This window comes from Macrotis lagotis, chromosome 7 (assembly GCF_037893015.1).
Source record: "Macrotis lagotis isolate mMagLag1 chromosome 7, bilby.v1.9.chrom.fasta, whole genome shotgun sequence".
Taxonomy (NCBI): Eukaryota; Metazoa; Chordata; class Mammalia; order Peramelemorphia; family Peramelidae; genus Macrotis; species Macrotis lagotis.
In genome coordinates, this window is record NC_133664.1 from 88609203 (window position 1) to 88630306 (window position 21104).

The 21104-nt window shown below is 33.9% G+C and overlaps 1 protein-coding gene across 8 annotated transcripts in view; it reads right to left on the minus strand.

The window, feature by feature from the left end:
* The window catches only part of RBM33 (RNA binding motif protein 33), a 166521-nt gene that overhangs the window by 99654 nt on the left and 45763 nt on the right, over positions 1 to 21104 (minus strand). For 6 of the 8 annotated variants that reach the window (XR_012470034.1, XR_012470033.1, XM_074193284.1 and 3 more), the window contains exons 5-9: positions 20449 to 20761; positions 16777 to 16893; positions 7121 to 7292; positions 3689 to 3897; positions 1047 to 1356 (exon numbers count right to left, since the gene is read on the minus strand). Coding sequence is in view for 6 of the 8 variants with exons in the window: in XM_074193284.1 (XP_074049385.1) it covers positions 1047 to 1356; positions 3689 to 3897; positions 7121 to 7292; positions 16777 to 16893; positions 20449 to 20761 (1121 nt within the window). In the remaining 2 variants the exon portion in view is untranslated. The remainder of the gene's footprint in view (positions 1 to 1046; positions 1357 to 3688; positions 3898 to 7120; positions 7293 to 16776; positions 16894 to 20448; positions 20762 to 21104) is intronic. The other 2 variants (XM_074193288.1, XM_074193287.1) reach the window with 1 other exon arrangement.

Here is a 21104-nt window from a genome sequence, read left to right on the forward strand (position 1 = left end):
CAAACTGAATTTCATATGAAATGCAAAAAATATAAATTTTCTTCCATTTAATTAGATATAACAAAATTTATTTCCTTTAAGTTTGCTATCCATAATCACTAACAATTATTGGAAAATGAGCTTTGTTTCTAAAGATCAGAATCAACATGGTTTACTTGACAAAATCATATATGTGGTCAATAAAAGCCTAACATTCATTCTTAAAAGCAGAGTACTAATACTTCTAACATGAAATTAATGAAATAATACAATTATGCATTTTTAGCAATTCTCTGAAAAACATTTTAAAATTGATATTAAAGCCACTAAATTATTGTAAAATATAAAATAAATAAACCATAAAAAAAAGTTAACATTTGAAACAAGATTAGAAACCAAAGTGTCTGATACATGTGATGACTTTCTGAATCCTGTGGGAGGTCAGAAGAGAACAAATCCCAAGGCAGAAGCAGATATTTCATCATCAATGGATCTCTTCTAGGTTTTTTTAATCATACCCTTATATTCTCACAACAATATCAAGAAAAGTAGATCCTGGATCTTGTTCAACAGTATTGGTTTTGTATAATATGATATGATATGATATGATATGATATGATATGATATGATATGATATGATTGATATAATTGATATATATATATAAATTCATTCAGTTATATGAAGTTCAATTTTAATTAACATATATATTATCTACAATATTGTACTCTATTATAAAGAACATAGTTTCTTTCTGAATTTCTTTCTGAATAGACAAAAAATGCTATTAAGAGTTAAAAATGGCTAAATATAAATCATTTAAAAGTTTAAAAATTATTAAAAAAGTTACATTTTAAAAAATGAAAAATTTTAATTAGTAAATAAAATGTACTCCAAGCTAAAAAATCCAAGTGAGAACTAGAATAGAAAATTAACTAACTGTAGAGTTTTTTGGTTACAATTACAACTTAATTAAATGAAAAATGAAGTGAAATGTTTATCAGATACACAGTTATCTATTTACTTTGTTGCTACCCCCTCCATAAAAGGAGATTTCAAGAGGACTTACCTTGAACAGGGGTTACTACTGTTCCTTTAAAATGTGGATTTATATGTATGTTCTTGGGTTGTTGTGGGGTCACTGGTGGTGGGGTCATCATTATCCTGGGTGTTTCCATTTGGGGTGGCATATGCATTCCTTGAGGAGGAGAAGGATGGTGTGGATGCTGTAAGGGAAGCAGAGGCTGTAGCTGTTGCTGCTGGAATAGACTTCTAATAGGTTGCTGTTGAGGAGGTGGTGGCGGAGGTGGTGGAGGTGGAGGTTGTGGTTGTGGTTGTGGTTGTGGCTGAGGTGGTGGAATTAACCTCGGTGAGTGAGTCTGAAAACCAAAGTAAAAAATAAATCCAAAAAAGTCAAAAGTCATTTTAGGGAAAAACTAAGGAATTCTGACTAAATGTAAAGTATTATCACTTAGAAAATGTGCCTCATATATTTTGGACAATTTCTGAGATCTAAATCAATTAAATCTATGAAGAAGAGGTGGGATTATTGGTGTAACAAGAAATAAACACTCAGTATAGGGATTTAATAAAAGCCTCTTAGTATTCTGCGGAACAAAAATAAGAACAAAACTAGTGAAATGATGAAATCACTAATAAGCCATCCAGAACTGGTGGTTCCCATTGGCATTTCCCAACAATTTGGTGTTACTGCCTTTGGATTTCAAGGAACCATATTACCCAAAACACACCCTCACCGTTTAAGTCACTGTAGATTAAGCTGTCCCAAAGGTTTCAAGTTAGCAAAGTCTTGTTCAAACCCAGGGAGGGTGGTGCAATAGGTTTTATCAAATATCTACCCAATTTGCTACATTTTATTTTAGACTTTGCATTTTGTTTTTGTTCACATTCTCTCATTTTAAGAAAAATGAGGCTAAGCAAGTATTATAGACAACAAAAACTGAGGTGCAAAGACTAAAATCTTCACTCTCAACCTAGCAATTTTCTCCACCAAATTACAATATTTTTAAAAAATATACTAAAGAAGGGGTGGCTATGTGGTGCAGTGGATAGAGCACCATCCCTGGAGTCAGGAGTACCTGAGTTCAAATCCAGCCTCAGACACTTACTAATTACCTAGCTGTGTGGCCTTGGGCAAGCCACTTAACCCCATTGCCTTACAAAAAAAACAAAACACACACACACACACACACACACACACACACACACACACACTCTAAAGAAAAATAGAGAATTACTGCAGGTAAAAAATCATTTGGGAATTGGGAATGGCAACAAAAAGTTGGTCTAGTGGATTTTACATTAGAGGTTATTAACAACAATGAAACTTCAAACACATCATTAGAAATTCTGGAATATTATCATTAGTCTTCCACTAGCCTCAAAATGAATTCATAACGCTAAAATAATTTTTTGTCTTTCTTTTTGATTTTCAAATTGTATAAATACTAAAAATTTAGAAAAGGAAAATATACAGAACATACTGGAGGTCAAAAATTTTACGTAACTTCACTTAAGCCCCTGAAAACTCAAAGACTAAAAAAAAATCAAAAAATAGTATGAAAGCCTAAAAAGTGTATACATATTAAATCATCTTTTGTTTCTCTAGCATACCAAGTTGCCTCAACGTATCACACCTTTAGAGTAGGTCTAATGATATTAACTTTGTATTATATAAACTTCAGATCCCCTGGAGTGTCCAGAACAGTATTTTGCAAGTGAATACTATATACTTTGACTCACTCTGCAGTTACAATTAAATCATTAGCTATAACCTTTAATTTCTATTGATTTTATATATTTTATATATTATATATTCTTGGTCACACATTTATAGAAAGCAGGCTTACAAACTGATGAGTTAGGGAGTCTGAATTGCTCTCCAAGCCCCAAAATGAAAGCCCTTCAAGATGAAATTACACACAATTGGCACAAGAATGTATATTGTTGTTGAAAAATTAAAAACAAATCATATAAGATATAAAGATGAAATGTAACTAGAACCAACTGCCATGCCACAAAATTTCCTTCAATTGGTTTATATCTAATAAAATTATTTTCCCCAAAATTTAGCTATCTTTCTACTTTTGACAGTAAGGTTGCTTTTCATTTAAATTCTTCCTCTTTTTAGAAGTATTTAATTAACAATTTCCTCCAAGTTCCCTATTTAGTAATGTTTCAAACTATGAATTCATTTTGAATTAAGTGTGTTATTTCATATTGCATAGGTCACACTGCAGGGAATTATAGGTTAGCAGTGTTTCAAAAATAAAAATATGCAAATAATGACCATTAACCATTTTACAGGATTATAAATGGCCACCACAATAAAGAAACCAAGAATATTAAGAAGCCTTTTACACAATATACTATTAAAAATTGATAATAAAACCTTTTTAATGGGAAAAATTGCTATTTAAAAGAACAGTGCTAAAACAAAGAATCTAATCATCAATAAATACATATGGACTATCATATACTGGATTTTTAGAGTTCTCTCATATCAAAAAAAGGGTAAAGTCAAAGAAATTAAAACATTTCCCATTTTGTATGATATCATCCCTGAACAAAAGCTTATATTAGCTCCACCTTCTTAGATTTATTAATCTCAAAAACAAAAAGATATGAATACAAAACAGATGTTTCTCTTTAAGATATCACTCTATTAAAATAAAAAACCTCAAAAGTTACCACTACAGGAGGTTGTGTAGGTAGAAGACCAGGTCTGTGATCTTTTATTCTTCCTCTTTCATTGTTGTCTCTTCTCTGCTCTCCCATTCCACGACACATTAAAGAACCTCCTCTTCTTCCTCCTCGCCTGGAACCATATCGTCCCTGTTTATGTTGCCGTTCCCTTTCTTCAAATTCAAGCAATGCAGCTTTGGCCTCAGCTGAAAGTTCTATATAAAAAGAGGCATAGATGTGAGATATCTTCTAAAAGATATCTAAGGGGAGAAGATGAGAAAAGAATGGGAAGGTGATCGTCATAGAATGAGACTCTACTATATCCTCAATAAATAGGAAGTTGGTATTTAAAACTGCCACAGTGAATAATTTTGTTTAGTCACCGGTTACATTTTAGTGTTATTTCTTCAAACTAGACAATCTTTTACCTCAGTTCTTACCTAGCCTTTAACTACTGAATGAGCACTGCCTCAGACAACTGAAACTTGGGAAAGATCTTAGCTTAACTTTTCAAGTTCAATGGGAGTCAAGGTCTCCCACTGCATCTTGGTCCATCACCAGTTTTTCCTAACCTCTGCCTTTCCACAGGATTCTAATGAATAGCAACTTTTCCGTGACAAATAAAAATTCACTAAAAGATAACAGTGAAAATGTTAGTTTGAAACTCTTTGTGCTTGTGGTATGAAAAATTCCTAGATTAGGAACCAAAAGGCCAGATTTTAAGTCTCTACTTTGCCACTTAGTAGCACTGTCTCTTGTAAGTCACTAAAACTCTAAGAACCTCAGTTTCTTCTTCTGCAAATATAGATAAAAGTTAAAACTACAAGGTCATAAGTTATGAAAAATTACTTTATAAACTACTAACTGTGATATAAATGCATATTTACTATCAACACCTTCAAACTAAGTGAAATTTAGTTGCTTTAATTCTAAAATACTGAAGCACTCTGAACAAAGCAATGACCAACAGATTCTAGAATGAAGCATATCTCTCCTTTCTTAATAAGGTGTGATACTGTAGGTAAAGAATGAGATACAGATTTTCAGATATAATCACTACAACAAAAATCAGGTTTGATTATATTTTGGTCCCAAAAGAGGAGGTGAGGGCAAGAGCAGGAGACTGTGACAGTGATTTAAAAAAAACTATCAATGAAAAGAACATCAGTGAAATATTGGCAATCAAATTAATGAAATCAAAAGGAAGTTCAGAAAGACACAGAAAGGAAAAATGTTAGGAACATCATGAGTAATTTGAATTTTTAAAAATAAGATAAACATACACACAAGATTCATAGTTTCATATACAATTCTGGTTCTCTAACTCTAGTTCATAAAGAAAAGAATGCTTTTTAAGAGAAGTTCAATTGCTAAATCATCTCTTTTCTCAGAGTACAGAAAGATTAGCTTCAGTATGCTTTGAAAAATGGTAGAGACAGTTAGGTGGTGCAGTGGATAGAGCACCAGCCCTGGAGTCAGAAGGACCCGAGTTCAAATAAGTCTTTAAACACTTAGTAATTTTCCTACCTGTGACCTTGGGCAAGTCACGTAACCCCATTGCCTTACAAAAACAAAAAACAAAAAAAAAAGTACTAGCTTTCTGTACTAAATTGAATAAACTGTTCTCTCATTTTAAAAATTTTTTAAAAGAATAGGGGAGTTAATTTACAAAATGAGACAAAATATTTGAGACTGGAAAAGAGTTAGGATCTCAAGGACAATCATGAAGAAGAAAAAAGTACCAATAAAGGGGAAAATTATTACTTTCAGAATTCATACTATATAAAGTAATAATAATAATCATCATCATCATCATCAAAACTATTTGCAAAGGAATGAAAAAAAAAACTGACAAGGGGCGGCTAGGTGGTGCAGGGGATAGATAGAGCACTGGCCCTGGAGTCAGGAGTACCTGAGTTCAAATCCGGTCTCAGACACTTATTACCTAGCTGTATGGCCTTGGGCAAGTCACTTAACCCCATTTGCCTTGCAACCCCTCCCCCCAAAAAACAGAGAAAGATACCAAAGGAACAGTTTAATCAAGATCCAGAAAGAAAGACACACACACACACACACACACACATACACAGAATCCAGTGTCAAAAAAGCCAAGACAACAAACTTCTGCAAGAAGAATTCCAATTCCATTTCACAGCAAGTGCTGGGCAATAATTCCTCATACAGAAGGAACTGATTGACTTGTAAACATGTTAAACACAAATGTATATGTACAATGTTCACCAGTTTGCTGATGAGGGGAGGGGGGTGGAAAGGAACGGTTGGAAAAAATTGTGTAACTTATAATATGCATAAGTATGTAGATGAATGTTGAAACACTTTCATAATATGTAATAGAAAAAAATAAAAGAAAATGTCAATTAGGGACAAAAGTGCTAGGTAAGCAATAAGATATGGAAAGTATGTAACACTATATACCACAAATAACACAAAGTGAGTGATTTAAATTTCAAAAGGTTCCACCACCCCCCACCCCTGCTTTTTTAGGTTTTTGCAAGGCAAATGGGGTTAAGTGGCTTGCCCAAGGCCACACAGCTAGGTAATTATTAAGTGTCTGAGGCTGGATTTGAACTCAGGTACTTCTTACTCTGGTGTTCTATTCACTGTGCCACCTAGCTGCCCCAAAAGGTACCCTTTAAAAAAAATTTAAGATAACAGAAAAAGGTACCTTTCAGAGCCAAGATTAAAGGGAGAATTCATAACCAAACAATGCATATAGGAAATAATAAAAGAAAAAATGGTAAATTTCAATTTCATAAAATTAAAGGAAACTTTTATACAAATAAAAAAGCAACTAAAAGAAAACTCAAGATGGTGGGAGGGAAGAGGAATTTTCTTAAAAGTGATTTTTTTGGGTTCTCATTATTCAAACTGCCAGAAATATATCTAGATACTATTCTTAAGAATATTACATCTCTTTTTAAACAGATGAGAATTTTATTAAAACCTTAACTACAGAATTGGTTCATATACACAGTTTATGCAGTGAATCAGCAATTATTTTTCTAGTAGTTCTAAGTGTCAAGATTAATTTCACTATTGCTAGAAATAAAATGGTTTCAAATGACATCTTTAATCAGCAAGTAAGAATGCTTTCATCCAATTGAGACAAGCTGTCACAGAGGTCACCAAAATGTGACAGGATGGAAATTACATTTGTAACTTCAACTGAAATGTTAATTTCACTTTAAAATGTTTTCTGAACTATGTCCAGTATGCAACCAAGTTACAAAGCTATTCATTTTTAATGTTCAATGCGTATAAATTATGTTTAGAAAGAAAAAACTGCAAACTTTCCATAATATTTTTAGAAGATCTTTTTCAACATAGAAAAGGCTAGCCTTTCTTGAGTCCTTGAAACATGGTGACTCATTTACTCCTCACAAGAATCTTGGAAGGAAGGTAGGCAAGAAATGTTACCCAAAGTTTCTGGAATGTTTCTTCTCTCTCTAGGTACATCTGAGAGCCTAATGACTGTTCCTTCTTTCCTTTCAGTTTTGAAACGCTGCCGCCCAGATTCTTCATCATCTTCCTCTTCTTCATCAGATTCCTCTTTAATTTCCTTTTGGAGTTCCAGAGTTTCAATAGCTCCCTACATATATCATAAAGAGAATATTAAAAAAACAACAAAAACAAAACTACAAAGAATTAATACCACCTCACATTAAGGATTTTAAGAGACTCAAAAGATAATAAAAATCCATGTATATTTATGAAGGGATCGAGTTGGAAAATAACCTGTTTTTAAAACCAATGTCAAATATGGAATCTAGCATAGGAAAGTGGCCCCTAAAACTTCGAAAGTGAGCTTTCTGAGATAAATATAGTCAACAGATAATATACTCATTATCAATTTCCTACTCACATAAAAATTACACCTGTCTATAATTCAAAAAAAGACTGTTGTATGGTTCTCTAAACATAGATTCCAGAATCCAAAATATGCTCTTGGAATTCTCTTATGTCATACCTGCTGAAGTCCTAAATCCCAGTTTAGGAAAAAAATGTTATCTTAACAATTATTTTTAAAGTTGTAACTGTGGCATACTGTTAAGTTATATCACTCTCCTGGATAACAATAGTATTCCCATAATCCCCTATTAAATATTTGTCCTAAAGTTCCATGACCTGATAGAGGTCACCAACCAATATTTATCTTCTGATTACCAAGCTTCCACAGAAGACTGAATGAAGAGTTCATGGATGTGCTCGTCCATGCACAACTCAATAATGACATAATGTCAAGGCAAAGATATAACTGAACCAAGATTGTCAAATGTGATGCCAATAAAACTCCAGCCCTGAGAGGTTCTGCCAAAATGCAAAGGCTTCAAAACATGGATGAATGTTCAAATGCCACTTTTCTCATGCTCATCATGTGAACCTTGGGATGAAAATCCACTTCCCTGGACCTCAAGTTACTCAACCAGAAAGCGAGGAGGTTGAGTTAATAGGGTTTTGAGGGGGCTTCCAGCAGAAGTTCTCTGATCCTATGGTCTTGGCATCAAGCCATCAATTCAGAAGCAGTCATTAAATGAATGCATGGTGACAGATGCTAGCTTAGATGCTGGGGACAAAAAGAAATGAAATATCATACCTCCCAAGTTTATCAGAGGATTCAATATAGTCATGGAAGCATATATAAAATGCATAATAAAATGGTTAAGATAAAGAAGTCAGCAATGGTCTCAAGGAGACAGTGATCTCTGAGGTGAATCTTAAAAGGATTTTGGAGCTTCTAAAAGACTAAAGTAAGAAGAGGCATATTCTAGGTACATATGAAAACTGTTCAAGGCAGAAAGACTGGAAATGGAATATTTGTGTGAGCAAGAGCATGGAAGTGAGTGTGGCTGGAATACAAGGGTGCACTCGAGGAAATACTGTCTAGAGCACTGGGCCTGGAGTCAGGAAGATACTGACTAGCTCTGTGACCCTGGGCAAGTCATTTATTCCTGCCTGCCTCAGTTTCTTCATCTGTAAAATGAGCTGGCAAAGAAAATGACAAACCACACCAGGATGTCTGCCAAGAAAATACCAACTGAAGTCATGACAAGTCAGACGTAGCTGAAATGACTGAATAACAAGAAAACCTCCTGGGAGCCTCACCAACAACCATGTGAGATAGGAATTATAAGTATTATTATCCCCATTTTACAGATGAGGAAACTGAACCTCAGAAAGATGAAGTGACTTCCTAGGACCACACAGTGAGGGGGTTTGTACAGAGGTCATCCTGATTCAACACAAAACCGTATATGCCAGACACTGTACTAGGTACGAATGTAACAATTTGTGCTTGTGTCTCTGTGTAGTGAATGTTTGTGGGTGTGTGTCTTGTGTCCATGTGGGTGGTATGTGAGTCTGGGTGTGGTGTTGTCTGTGTGTTTATGTGTCTCAAAGGAAACAAGCAGCAGCAGTGAGAAAGAACACTGGGCCCAGCTGAAACAAGAATTCAATATGATAAGACCATAAAGTCCCTGAGGCAGACTAAGGATGGACAAGTAGGAAGGGGTTAGACAGAGAGGGCCAGGGAGTAGCCCAGGCAGGCAGGGGTTTTAGAACAATCAATTTGGCAGTTGTGTGTACATGGGTAGATCAGATGATATACTAGAGTAGGGAAGGACTGGTGGCAGGGGAACCAATCAGAAGGGTACTGAGATAGTCTAGCTTAACAGATGATGAGTATGAATTAGGGTAAGGTAGTAGCTGTACAAATGGAAAGAAGGGGATGGATGCAAAGGATGCTAAAAACAGTAATCCTTTGTTAAAAAGAATAATAAAGAAATGAGGAGAGATTATGAGGACAATCTCTCAAAAAAAGAACTCAATCATCACTCCCTAGTCCTATCATCTACACAGTTTCAAATTCACTAATTGTACTCACATCTACCTCTAGTATCATGGAAAGAGCTCACTGGATTTGAACTGAAGCTCACTGGATTTAGACTGAAAAGGACTTTGCTTTGCTATGTAATTATTGGTAGGCCTATGGACGAATCACTTACTCTTCTAGGACTTCAATAAAAGAAAGATCTAAATGATATAATTTCTAAATTTATTTACCATAACTCCCCAACTTGTTGGCAAGAATATCTCACTTTTGTTTTTAAACTTTGTATCCCCACTACCTCAGACATAGTAGGTACTTAATAAAGACTTATTGAAATGAATGAATAATTTTGATAAGAAGCATGTTGTTTTTAAATGATCACTACTTCCAAATGAAAGTATTTTCAAATCAACTATTTAATAATGTTTTGTCACAAAAAGGTCAGCTTAGCTAAGGTCACGAAGGTTTACTAAAAGAAGCCAAATCCCTAGAAAATGATTTATTAGGCATAGAAACTCATCAAGATTATTTAATAGGTCACAGGATTTGTGATCAAGTCAAAGATGTTAGATAAACTAAGGAGACCCACATCTAGGAGTAGTGTTCAAGGGTGACTAGCACCCTCCAAAGTCATAAACTAATCTAATTAGAGAGGATCTAGGAGTACTTCTTTTGTCTGGATGATCCTTAATGTCCTTGAAGAAGAACTGAATTGGAGGAGGGTAGAGGAGAAAAGGGACAGAAAAAATGATCTCAAAATTAAACTAGGCAAGCAGAAGTCTACATAAACCAGGAGGAAGGGTAGGAATAGCAACTATATAAACCTTTCTCTCATCTGAAATGTTCGAATGAGTGATGAGCGCGCGCGCACGCGCACACACACACACACACACACACACACACAATTGGGTACAGAAATACATGTCATTAAAGTTACACAGCACAACAGGAGGGAAAGGAAAGAAAGGGGAGAAGAAGAAGGGGAGGGAAATAACAAGGATAGAATAAGAGAGAAAAATTAGTCCTAAGCAAAACAATCTCTAAGGATGTCCAAAAAAATTTTAGCCAGAATTTCTTGTGACGGCAAAGAACTGCAAAGTGAAAGACTGCATAAAAGTTGGGAAATGACTGAATTATAAGATAAAATGTGATGGAATACTACTGTGCTCTAAGAATTACAGAGGGGATGATTTTAGACAAACAAGAGAACATTTGAACTGATGCAGAGTAAAATGAACAGAACCTGGAGAACAATTTATTATTAAGCAAAACTTTGAAAGACTTAAGAATTCTAAATACTGTAATGATCAATCACAATTGCAAAAGACTCTTAATAAATACCCAAACCAACTCCTAACAAAGAGATGAAGGAATCGGAATAAAAATTGAGATTTTTTAAAAATGGACATAGAAAAATTTTGTTGTTTGATTTTATGTGTATGTATGTGTGTTAGTGTATACACACACATATGTATAACATGAGATTTGATTTTTTCTTTCACTCTGGGAGATATGAAGAGAGAAGAGGTTGAGAGGAAGAGAGAAGGAAGACTTTTGCTGATTGAAAGAAACTTAATTAAACAAAAATAATATTTTCTTGAATCACCACTACCATAAAAATTTTCTTCAAAGGCAGATTCTTAAAATTGAAATTTTTTGAGTTTCAGAGTTCTTCTGATACTATAAATTTATTAATCAAATTATAAAATATTTTAAAGTACATTCAATTTATAGTTTGAGATTCAATTAATCATATCTTCTTCCTCCAATGTCTCAGAAATATTTCTTAAATGAATCCTGCCTATTCAAATTTTATACATTTAAAGTTAGTCCCTTTTCATATATTTTGTTCAGTTATATTAACATTTACAACAAATATACATCTAAAATCCCCTTTTAATCATCACAAAACATTTTAATGCATGAATAACACATAATGCATCTCAGCATTACAATATGGCAAAAGAATTATCACCACTGGCTGAAATATTCACAAGAAAAACATTCCTATAATTTTGTTCCACTAGTTTTGAAGATATAAATATAATGTATATATTCATTTTAATTAAACATTTAGAAACTAATTCATTTTCTCTACAGCTGAATTTTATATAAAACCTGCCAAATGGTCTCACTGACAATTTAAAAGTCTTCCTCTTAGGAAAAAAACCTCATTTTTAATAAATACAGGTATAAATGGAACATCTCAGATAGACCACTAATGAAAATCAATTCTTTTAAAGTTGTATTTTAACCTTTTAACCTCTCTGCTTTTTCCTGTATGAAACCAACTTTCCAAACATAACCTAAAGCATCTTCTAACACTATCTATTGTAGATACAGATAAACATAGAATATAGGCAAACATACACTCTATATTACATACAAATTTAACCATGACACCTCAAATATTAATACATAGGACTTAGAGCAATATATTTAAGACAGTATATTGTAACCTGAAATAATAAAATTATCCATCAAAAAACAAACTAAAAAATCCTTCAATAAAAACTATACACACACAATCCAAAGAAGTTAATCTTAAGAATTAAAACTTTAAAAAAGTTCACATCTTTATTATAAAATTGCTAATTTAAAATAATAGCAAGTAGGTAAGGTAATTGTGAAAAGAATACTTAATGTGAAATCTGAAAAACTGTATTTGATTCTCAACTACAAAACTATGTTAATCTCATCAAAGCACAGCAATCCTTTTGCTTATTTATCAAGATCCTTACTCATCTTTTCTTCCTTCCCCCCATAGTCCATGTGGAAAAGGTGGTCTTCCTTCTTGCTAAGATCCAGAATGAGTTATGACCTCATTTCAGATCTTGCCTCAGGCATCAAAAATGACCCTGAGCTAATCATTTAACCTCTGCAGCCTCAGTAATAACAGCCCCTATCTCTCAGAGTTATTGTGAGGATATGATAAGATTATATTTAGAAGTAGTTTGGTTGGTAGCAGCAGATAAAAGTGTTAGGCTTGAAGTCAGGGAGACCAGTTTTCATATCTAGTCTCAGATACTTATTCGCTAAGTGACCTTGGAGCAAGTAACTTAACCTATCTATCAGCTTCATCTGTAAAATGGAGGTAATAATATCACTTTCCTCCCAAGGATACTATGAGGCTAAACTGAGGTATTATTTGTAGAGTTCTGCAAACCTTAAAGCAGTATACATCCTAGCTACTATAGTTATGTTATCATCTTCTTTCCCTTAGTCTTCACACATGAATAATTAGAATCCATAATAATCTGTCCTTGATGCTGCCATCCTTTTCAAACTCTCACCTATTCACCACCCAAACATCAGTAAAATCAGCCAATACTCAACACTGCCATTCCTTGCATTCAGCATAACCCCTGGTGAGCACCTGAGATCCAGCGAAGTAATCGTTAAGACTCCCCTCCCCCACTCCACCCCATGACCAGGGAGCAGAATGTCCTTATGCCTTCAATGCAGGGTCATATGTTCCATACATGTGAAGTTCATTTACATGTGTTCCTAGGTAGTTGGTCAGAGAATTAAGACTAGAACCCAGGGTTCCTCTGAGTCAGAAGCTGCCACCATTTTTTTAAAAAAACCAAGCTTCTCTACACCAAAGCAACACTAAATGAAAGGAAGTAACAGTGCATATTAATGTCTGGACTTAAAATAGATGAACTATGATTCTAACAAGAAGCATTTAGACTTTTCAAATGGACCTGGGATGAGGCTATCTAAAAATTTACTAAATGTCCTACACTAAGACAAATAATATTTTGGTTCAAGCAAGAAAGGGAGATAGATGTCCTGGGATACTTAAGAGATGGTGCTTCATTTTGAAAAAGGAAAATTAGTTTTAAAAGAAAGAATATAGTTTTTAAATTTCCATTTCTAACTGAATATAACCTACTTGGAATATGGGAGCTCTTCCACTTTTACAGCTGTATCCCCCAGAATTCAGTCCAGTATATATAGCACATAGTGAGAACTTACTCAAAGCCTGTTGACTGATTTTTAGGAAAACTCACTGAAGGTGTTATGAAAACTAAGCTATTTTAAAAAACATTGCTGTTAAAAATTAAGTTCCAATATGGTAGCTGAAATCTTTTAGGCAATGATGCTAAAATGGTTGAGAACTGCTGCTTTAATCATGAAAATCAAGGCTAAAAGGAAAGAGAATCCACTCAAATCCAACAAAACACTTATATTTTTCAGTTTTCGAATCTGCAGAATCGAATTCCATTTGTCTATTTATTTCTTCCAGAACAGAACTTAGGAGAGATTTAAAAATAGCTGAAGATAAACAAAAAGCATAGACAGTATTGTGTTAAAAAAAAAAAGTAGAACCCAAAAATAGGTTACACTATTTTACTTAAAGTGTATAACTCCACATTCTTTTAAGTTTCTTTAAAGTAAATTCTAAAATAAACATGAGTATAAAAAAATACATATCCTGTTTTGTATAAAGGTTATAATTCTTCCACCTCTCTACAAATTTGCTCTAGGAAACCTGGTCCTAGGGATTTCACTGGTCAGGTGAAGGAATTCCCTCAAAAACAATGCAAGTCAGCACCTTCTTTATAACTTAATAGTCTCCAGAGTTGCCTAAAGCCCTGAAAAGTTAAGTAACTTCTCTGTCACAAAATAAATAGGTGTCAGGGGCGGCTGGCTAGGTGGTGCAGTGGATAAAGCACTGGCCCTGGAGTCAGGAGTACATGGTTTCAAATCCGGTCTCAGACACTTAATAATTACCTAGCAAAAACCTAAAAAAAAATAAAAATAAAAATAACTAGGCGTCAGAAGTGGATCCAGGACTTCTTGACTTTGAGATTAGCTATCTATTTACTATGATACACCTCTCTGCTTCTCCTCTTCACACATTGTAGGCACTCAATAAAGACTTGCTGATTGATTCTTACTGCAAACAAGTTATATTTCCAGTGCCTAAATTCTGTTAGATTCCAATGCTTCAGAAAAGTAAAAGAAGAGTATCAATGATTACTAAAACTATTCAAAGAAACCAGTCATCAATTTTAGTAGAATACAAAGGATGAATTATCAGTGTAACAGGACATACATTCAAGTATCTGGACAAAAGACTACAGACACCAAAAATGCAAGTAAATGCAGAATATTAAGCTACCAGTTACAAATACAAAATTTCCTTACAAGATGAGGGTCAACCTAATACTAAAGTCCAAAAGTCATCCACCACCCTAAACTCTGACCAAACCCAGTGCAGAAGCGGCACAAAAAGAGTTTGATCTTTATTACCCAAAGTACCTAGAATAATTGTAAACTTTCATTAATTCACTCAAAATAAATTAAGTATTCTATACAAAGCACTGTTCTAAACATTAAAAAGAGAGTACCAAGAATCAATGATAGCTATAGAAAGATCCTTTGTATTCTCATCATCCAGCAAAGTGCATTACACTCTGTAAACACTTAAAGTAATACAGTTAGTGCTCCACAAACATCAACCCATGGCTGTAGCACAAACTAACAGATGAGAAGTGCTTGAGGTAGAAAACAGAGAGAGGTGGAGAACACTACTGGGGTAGTCCAAAATGAGGAAGACAAGATGACTTAGTAGGGGTGGCAAGTTGTCAGGGTTTGAGGGAAGGCTTCCAGAATGTTGAAAGCATTTGAACTAGGTTTGTCAAATTGGTGAAAACAGAACTCAAGGTATGTATGTAACTTTACTTGTGATCAGTCCCCATCTCTATTGAGCAAAAAAATGTTCATTATCTGCTCATCAGAACCAAGGGGATGGAAAAAAAATTACCTAATAAATCCATTAACATTTTTCTGTGCTTGTAACTATAAATGTTCTCTTAAGTTGATCTTAGTCTTCTTACAATGCTGACCTTTACCCTTCACTGAAAGGTTTATCAAAACCACAGAGAATTCTAATAAAGCATCTAACTCTACTATGTTGCTTGTGAATACAATGCGATAAAGGCTACAGCATTCTGCCTTTCCACTGTATTTTTCATACAACATCACTCAGAATATACTGATGCTTCATTCCCATCCTCTCAGCATGGAGATGGAAGAGAAACATCATGCCTTCAAGGTACTGGTGGTAGCTGCTTGGCCCTAGAGAACAAATTCTTAATTTTTGTTGCTAGTTCATTTTCTCCAGGAGATAAAACGTATCCCCCCCCCCCCTTTTTTGTTACAAAAGTAGGGAACAATGGGCAAGGAATGTTGCATATGCTATCATATTTCCTTGTCTAGTTTTGCTTAACTGTTTTCTCTGTTACAAAAAAGGTCCAATTTTGGGAACTGGGTTAAATAAGCAGGTAGAGTAAATGTGGTAAAATGAAATGTGATGTGAACAAAGGCATCCAACCTAAATAAAAGCAAACTGTGCAACAGAGGCATCATGGGTCAGAAAGACCTAGATTCAAGTGCTCATTATATAGTCCTAGTGAGTCATTTAATCCCTTCAGAGCCTCCAGTCAATTCTCAAAAATTACAGAATGCAAAGAAGCAGCTCACCATAGGTGGGGAAATATAAAAGAGAAAGACAGAAAGACACACTTCCAGCCCCTATCCTGGTTATGTTAGAATGTAAAAAGGGGTAACTGTCCAAGTTCTCTGCAAAATGAGTTACCTAACCTATGGAGCAATGTCATTTAATGCACCTACCTGGATTAAATCACCTAGGACTCTGGCTTTAGGTAAATAATTAAAAATACTAGAATGATAGAAAGGTTCTGGTAAATGAATAAGCTGAATATCCAATCAATGGATATTTTTGGAAGGCTTTGATCAAAAAAGACTTTTAGCCTTAGTAAGTTAAGATATAACACTAAATTGTTTATGATCCTATGATCATAAGAGGCTACAAAATAATTCTGTGGCTTTTTCTCTTTCTCAATAAAAAAAAGTCCAGGGATACTGAAGAGGTTAGTATCCATTCATCCAATCCTCTCCATTTACAGGATCACTATTAACATAACAATGATCCTAAGTAATTAATAAAAGATTAAATAATGTTTAGTATACTTTAAGAAGACAGTGAAGTTATATGTTTAGGTTTTTTAAAAGATGAATAAAATACTTGGCACTAAAAATTAACTCTCAATTTTCAAGAGATCAGTCATCAGAACTTATTTCTGGAAGGCTCCACAGACAACTAAGACTTTTTTGTTTTACTATTTTTTTTAACTAATCCTAAACAGAAGTTTTAACTTAAAATCTGAACAATGAGCAACTCTTTGACCTTCTTAAAAGATGAATAAAATACCTCTTCAGATTCAGGAGCGGCTTGGGAATCAGCCATCTCCTCTAATTCATCTTCAGCCACATAGTCTTGCTCTTGCATTCCTTGCGGCCCATCATAAGACTGCATGTATTCTTCATCCTAATAGCCATTAAAGAGAAAAGTTTTTCTCACGCATCTTTTTTTTTTAAACAAGTTATCATCATGAATCATGCTGTCATTCCAGTAAACTTTTCTGGGAATAACGTACCTAGAAAGCCAGATTCAAACAATGTAAATGTGACGTCAAATAGGTATTAAATGAGAAGAATATATCATGTTTCCTAAACACTGAGTTTTGAAATAATATTACAGTTTTTACCTCTATTGTACTGTTTAACAACTCATGCTTTTTCTTCCATGCCTGATGCTAAGGGAAAAAGTCAGTTCTTTCTGTTCAAAGAAAAACTGTCTATCAGAGAAATGAAGAAAACATCAAAACAACTAGAAGTCAACTTTCAATTGCCTGAATAATTAAAATGTAAGCCTACAAATTCAATTCTGTTCATCAAGCATTCATTAAAAACCTACTATGTGCAAGACTTTATGCCTATTTTAGCTATTAGTTTCAACTCACATTCTCACTCTTTTAAAAATCAGAACTGATCATTATAGAAACAAAATAGACAGATTTTACTGTACTCTTTTCTACCTGCCCTTTCCCACTCCCTTGGAGGTGAATCTCTTTGGTGTCCCTAACCACTCTTCAATGAATAATAAAATAAAAAAAAGGTAGATAACAAGATAAACAACCTAAACAATATATTAATTATGCAATCAGCCCTCAAATAACTGAGAATCACTTGTATCTTATACTGGTCACAGTCTTGTTTCTTCAACATCAAAAATAAATACATTTGATGCAACAAAATTCCTCCTTTTATATCCTTCTATATCCTAAGGTTCCTTAACAATTTTGCAGCTTCCTTTTCACTTTCCAGAAAATACTAATTTCAGTCAATTAATCACAATGGAACCCAGTAAATGTTATTCATGACAAATGCTATTTCAGGAATTCAACTAAATCTAGAGTATAAATAATGTAAAATTAAATTTTAAATCAAGACATAAAGGAATATAGTTCAATTAGCTGGATACTCCACAAATACAATATGATAAAATAAAATCCAATACTCTCTATATCAAAAATTTCATATGCAGTTCATATTTTTCTGAAATACCATGTTAATGACAATTAACAGTTTCTAAATAAGTTTATTTGCAAAAGATCAGAAAACCTAACCACCATACCCATTTACTAATATATGTAATTGCTACAAGTATCCCACACTAAACCGAAATCTGAAGTTGTAAGTCACAAATTGACTAACAGTCTACCCAAACTTTTGCAAATATTGATAATCGTGCCCATCCTGTCCTAGATGCTTAGTACCAAACTTTCCCTACTAATTTTATGTCAAATACCAGCACTTGTTAAATGTCTGATATAAACACTTCAGCAGCAGAACCAACCCTATTTTTACCATGCAAACCAAACTTAGTAAGGAAAATATTTAATTTTCAGAAATTATTAATTTTCTTCATTACTGTAAGATAGCATTTCCCCAACTTCACACACACCCTTTCCCAACTAGGATAATTCCATTGCTAAGCAAACATTGCACAGGTAACACTTCTAACGTTTGCTGTGCTGCCATAAACACCCATACAAATTTAAAAAACCAGGTAATAAATTATGGCACTAATGTCAGAAAAAAAAAATTTTTAATTACAGTATACATAAAATTAAAATCCAAGTGTTAGGTATTCTGAGGCTAATGAAAGAATCAAATAAATTGCCTAAAGTTTCAAAATTTATTATTTTACATAGGAACTTATAACAATTTTATTAACAAGACTACAGAATTCGTTTTACATAAATTCCTTTTACCATATACTCTGTTGGGATGCAGATGAGAAAGGTGAACTTAATTTGACAATTCTGTCGTTTCCTCAAGAGAATTAAAGAATTTTCAAGTTGGAAATGAGTCTTAGAGATCATCTGCAGGGGTTCTTAACCTAGGATATGTGGAAAGATTTCCGTGGGAGAAAAGGTAGGAATAAAGCTTCATCTTTATTTTCATTAACCTTCTAATTGCCATTTAGTATTTTCTTCAGTTTTGAAAGGAGATAACAAACAATATTCTACAAAGGGACTTACAGGCTTGCCCAGACCAAAAATAAAAAGATCATGGTTAAGAATCATTGGTCTAGTATAACTCCCTCACTTTACAGACAAAGAAACTGAGTCATTAATCACTAAATGATAATTTAGCACATTTAAAACCTTACTTTAATACTCTGACCACAGTTTCTAAACTTCAATCAAAGAATTATTACTACAAGGCCAGAAAAAAAAATTCAAGGCTAGTTTCCTGTAGGTATTCAGAAAAGGTAAAAGTTGCCTTGATGACAGCAGTAAAGCTAGGATGACCAATGAGGGAAGAAGAGTAAGTCATATGGAAGGCTGACCAGTCAGGAGTTTTGAAGCAAGAATTGAGGAGCAGAAAGGGGAAAGAAATCAATCATCATAAAATCAAAAAAGACTTCAGATGCCCAGAAAATGATACTACAGATCACCCCAGCAACCCTTTCTACTCCCATTATCCCTCATTCATTCACAACAACTTCTTTACCATTCCCTGAAACAACCAATTTCATTATTCCCACAATCAATGCTCCATAATCTTTTCCCCTTCTATCTCTTCTCTTCGTCAACACTCAAAGTTAACATTTGGGGGGTTCATCATTAAAACAACTATTGTGTTAATTAAATGAAGATGCTCACAGTAGGAATCAAACAATAAACACAATTATTTAAAATATATAGGCTACACTATACTACCTTGACCCCATAAAACCATGCATAACTTCTTTTAACACTCCTTTCACTTAATCAATTCTAATTCAATACTATCTGAAGGCAAAACATTTCTGTACAAGCTGAAGTAATTAAGATTCTGCTACAAACATGATCACTGTTTTTCACATTAAACTTTATCTGTTTATTTAGACATTTCTCCCTCGTAACCTCAATAAGACAATGGAAAATAACTTAACTTTATTGATATTAACAGGAAAAACCACAAGTTTCTTTTTTCCTAAAACTAAAATCAATACAATCTCTGCCAGCTTGATCACAGATAACAAATTATGTGTGTGACATTTTCTAAACTAACCTCCAATCTCTTTATTCTGTTTTAGACAGTTCTCAGTTACAAAAAAAGATGAATGAGCAGGACATCAATCACTTTGGAATATTAGCACCTTAAAGATGTCTTTAGCAGGTCAATAATCTTTTCACCTTCGAAAGACTTTATCAGATCTTGTCTAAAGCCTGGATAAAAGCTTTTGCATTAAGTACTTCTAACAATTGGCAGTGTATCTCCACCACACAAAGCTGTTTTCTTCCTTATGGACACAATCCTCAAGGTCATGATTCTCAGCAGCTTTCCAGCATGACAAAGAAGCATTACCTACCGCCAAACAAGCTGTCAACACAAACTTTGTCATAGCCAAGATAAAGAAACTGGCAGACAGTGATAATAGGTCTAATTTCCCTCTCTCCCAAGGGAAGTAAATAGATTTCAAATCAGTCCAAAAACCTATGCAAGGAAAGAAATGTTATCTTTGGAGGCACAAAAGAAAAAGACTCACTGGAAACTCATCTAGAGGTTCATTGATTTCAATGTCTAGCACTTCATCATTGTCAATTTCTTCCTCCCCCTGTTCTTCCACATATTCTATTTGGTCTTCTGTCAACTCAGCATCATGGCCTTCATATTGTTCTTCTTCAGTATAGTCTTGAGGGTATAATTCAGAGCCATCAGATTTGTGATAAATCATTTCATCCTCTCCTTGTTCATATTCCGATTCATGTTCTACAGATTGATCATTTGTATTGTCGGAGAGTTCAAATGACGTAACGATGCCAGATGTAGTGTTAAGACTAATTGTGACATCCTGAGAACTAGAGTAAACAAACAAAATGAACCATACAATTAGATTCTAACAAATGAAGTTTAACAATTATTTGCTACAAAGATTTAAACCACAGCCAGTGACTGATACAGGTAAAAATATTTTCTTAAGCAGTGGCTTAAAATGCAATTTCACATACTATATGATTCATTTCAATAAACCCATTTCTGACACTCTCACTCTCTCTCTCTCTCTCTCTCTCTCTCTCACACACACACACACACACACACACAGTATTTTATCATCAGTTATAGGTTATTTGATCAAGCTAATCAAATCATCCAGATAGTCTTAACTGATATGTATGGCAAAAAGCCTTAGTGGTGATTGGA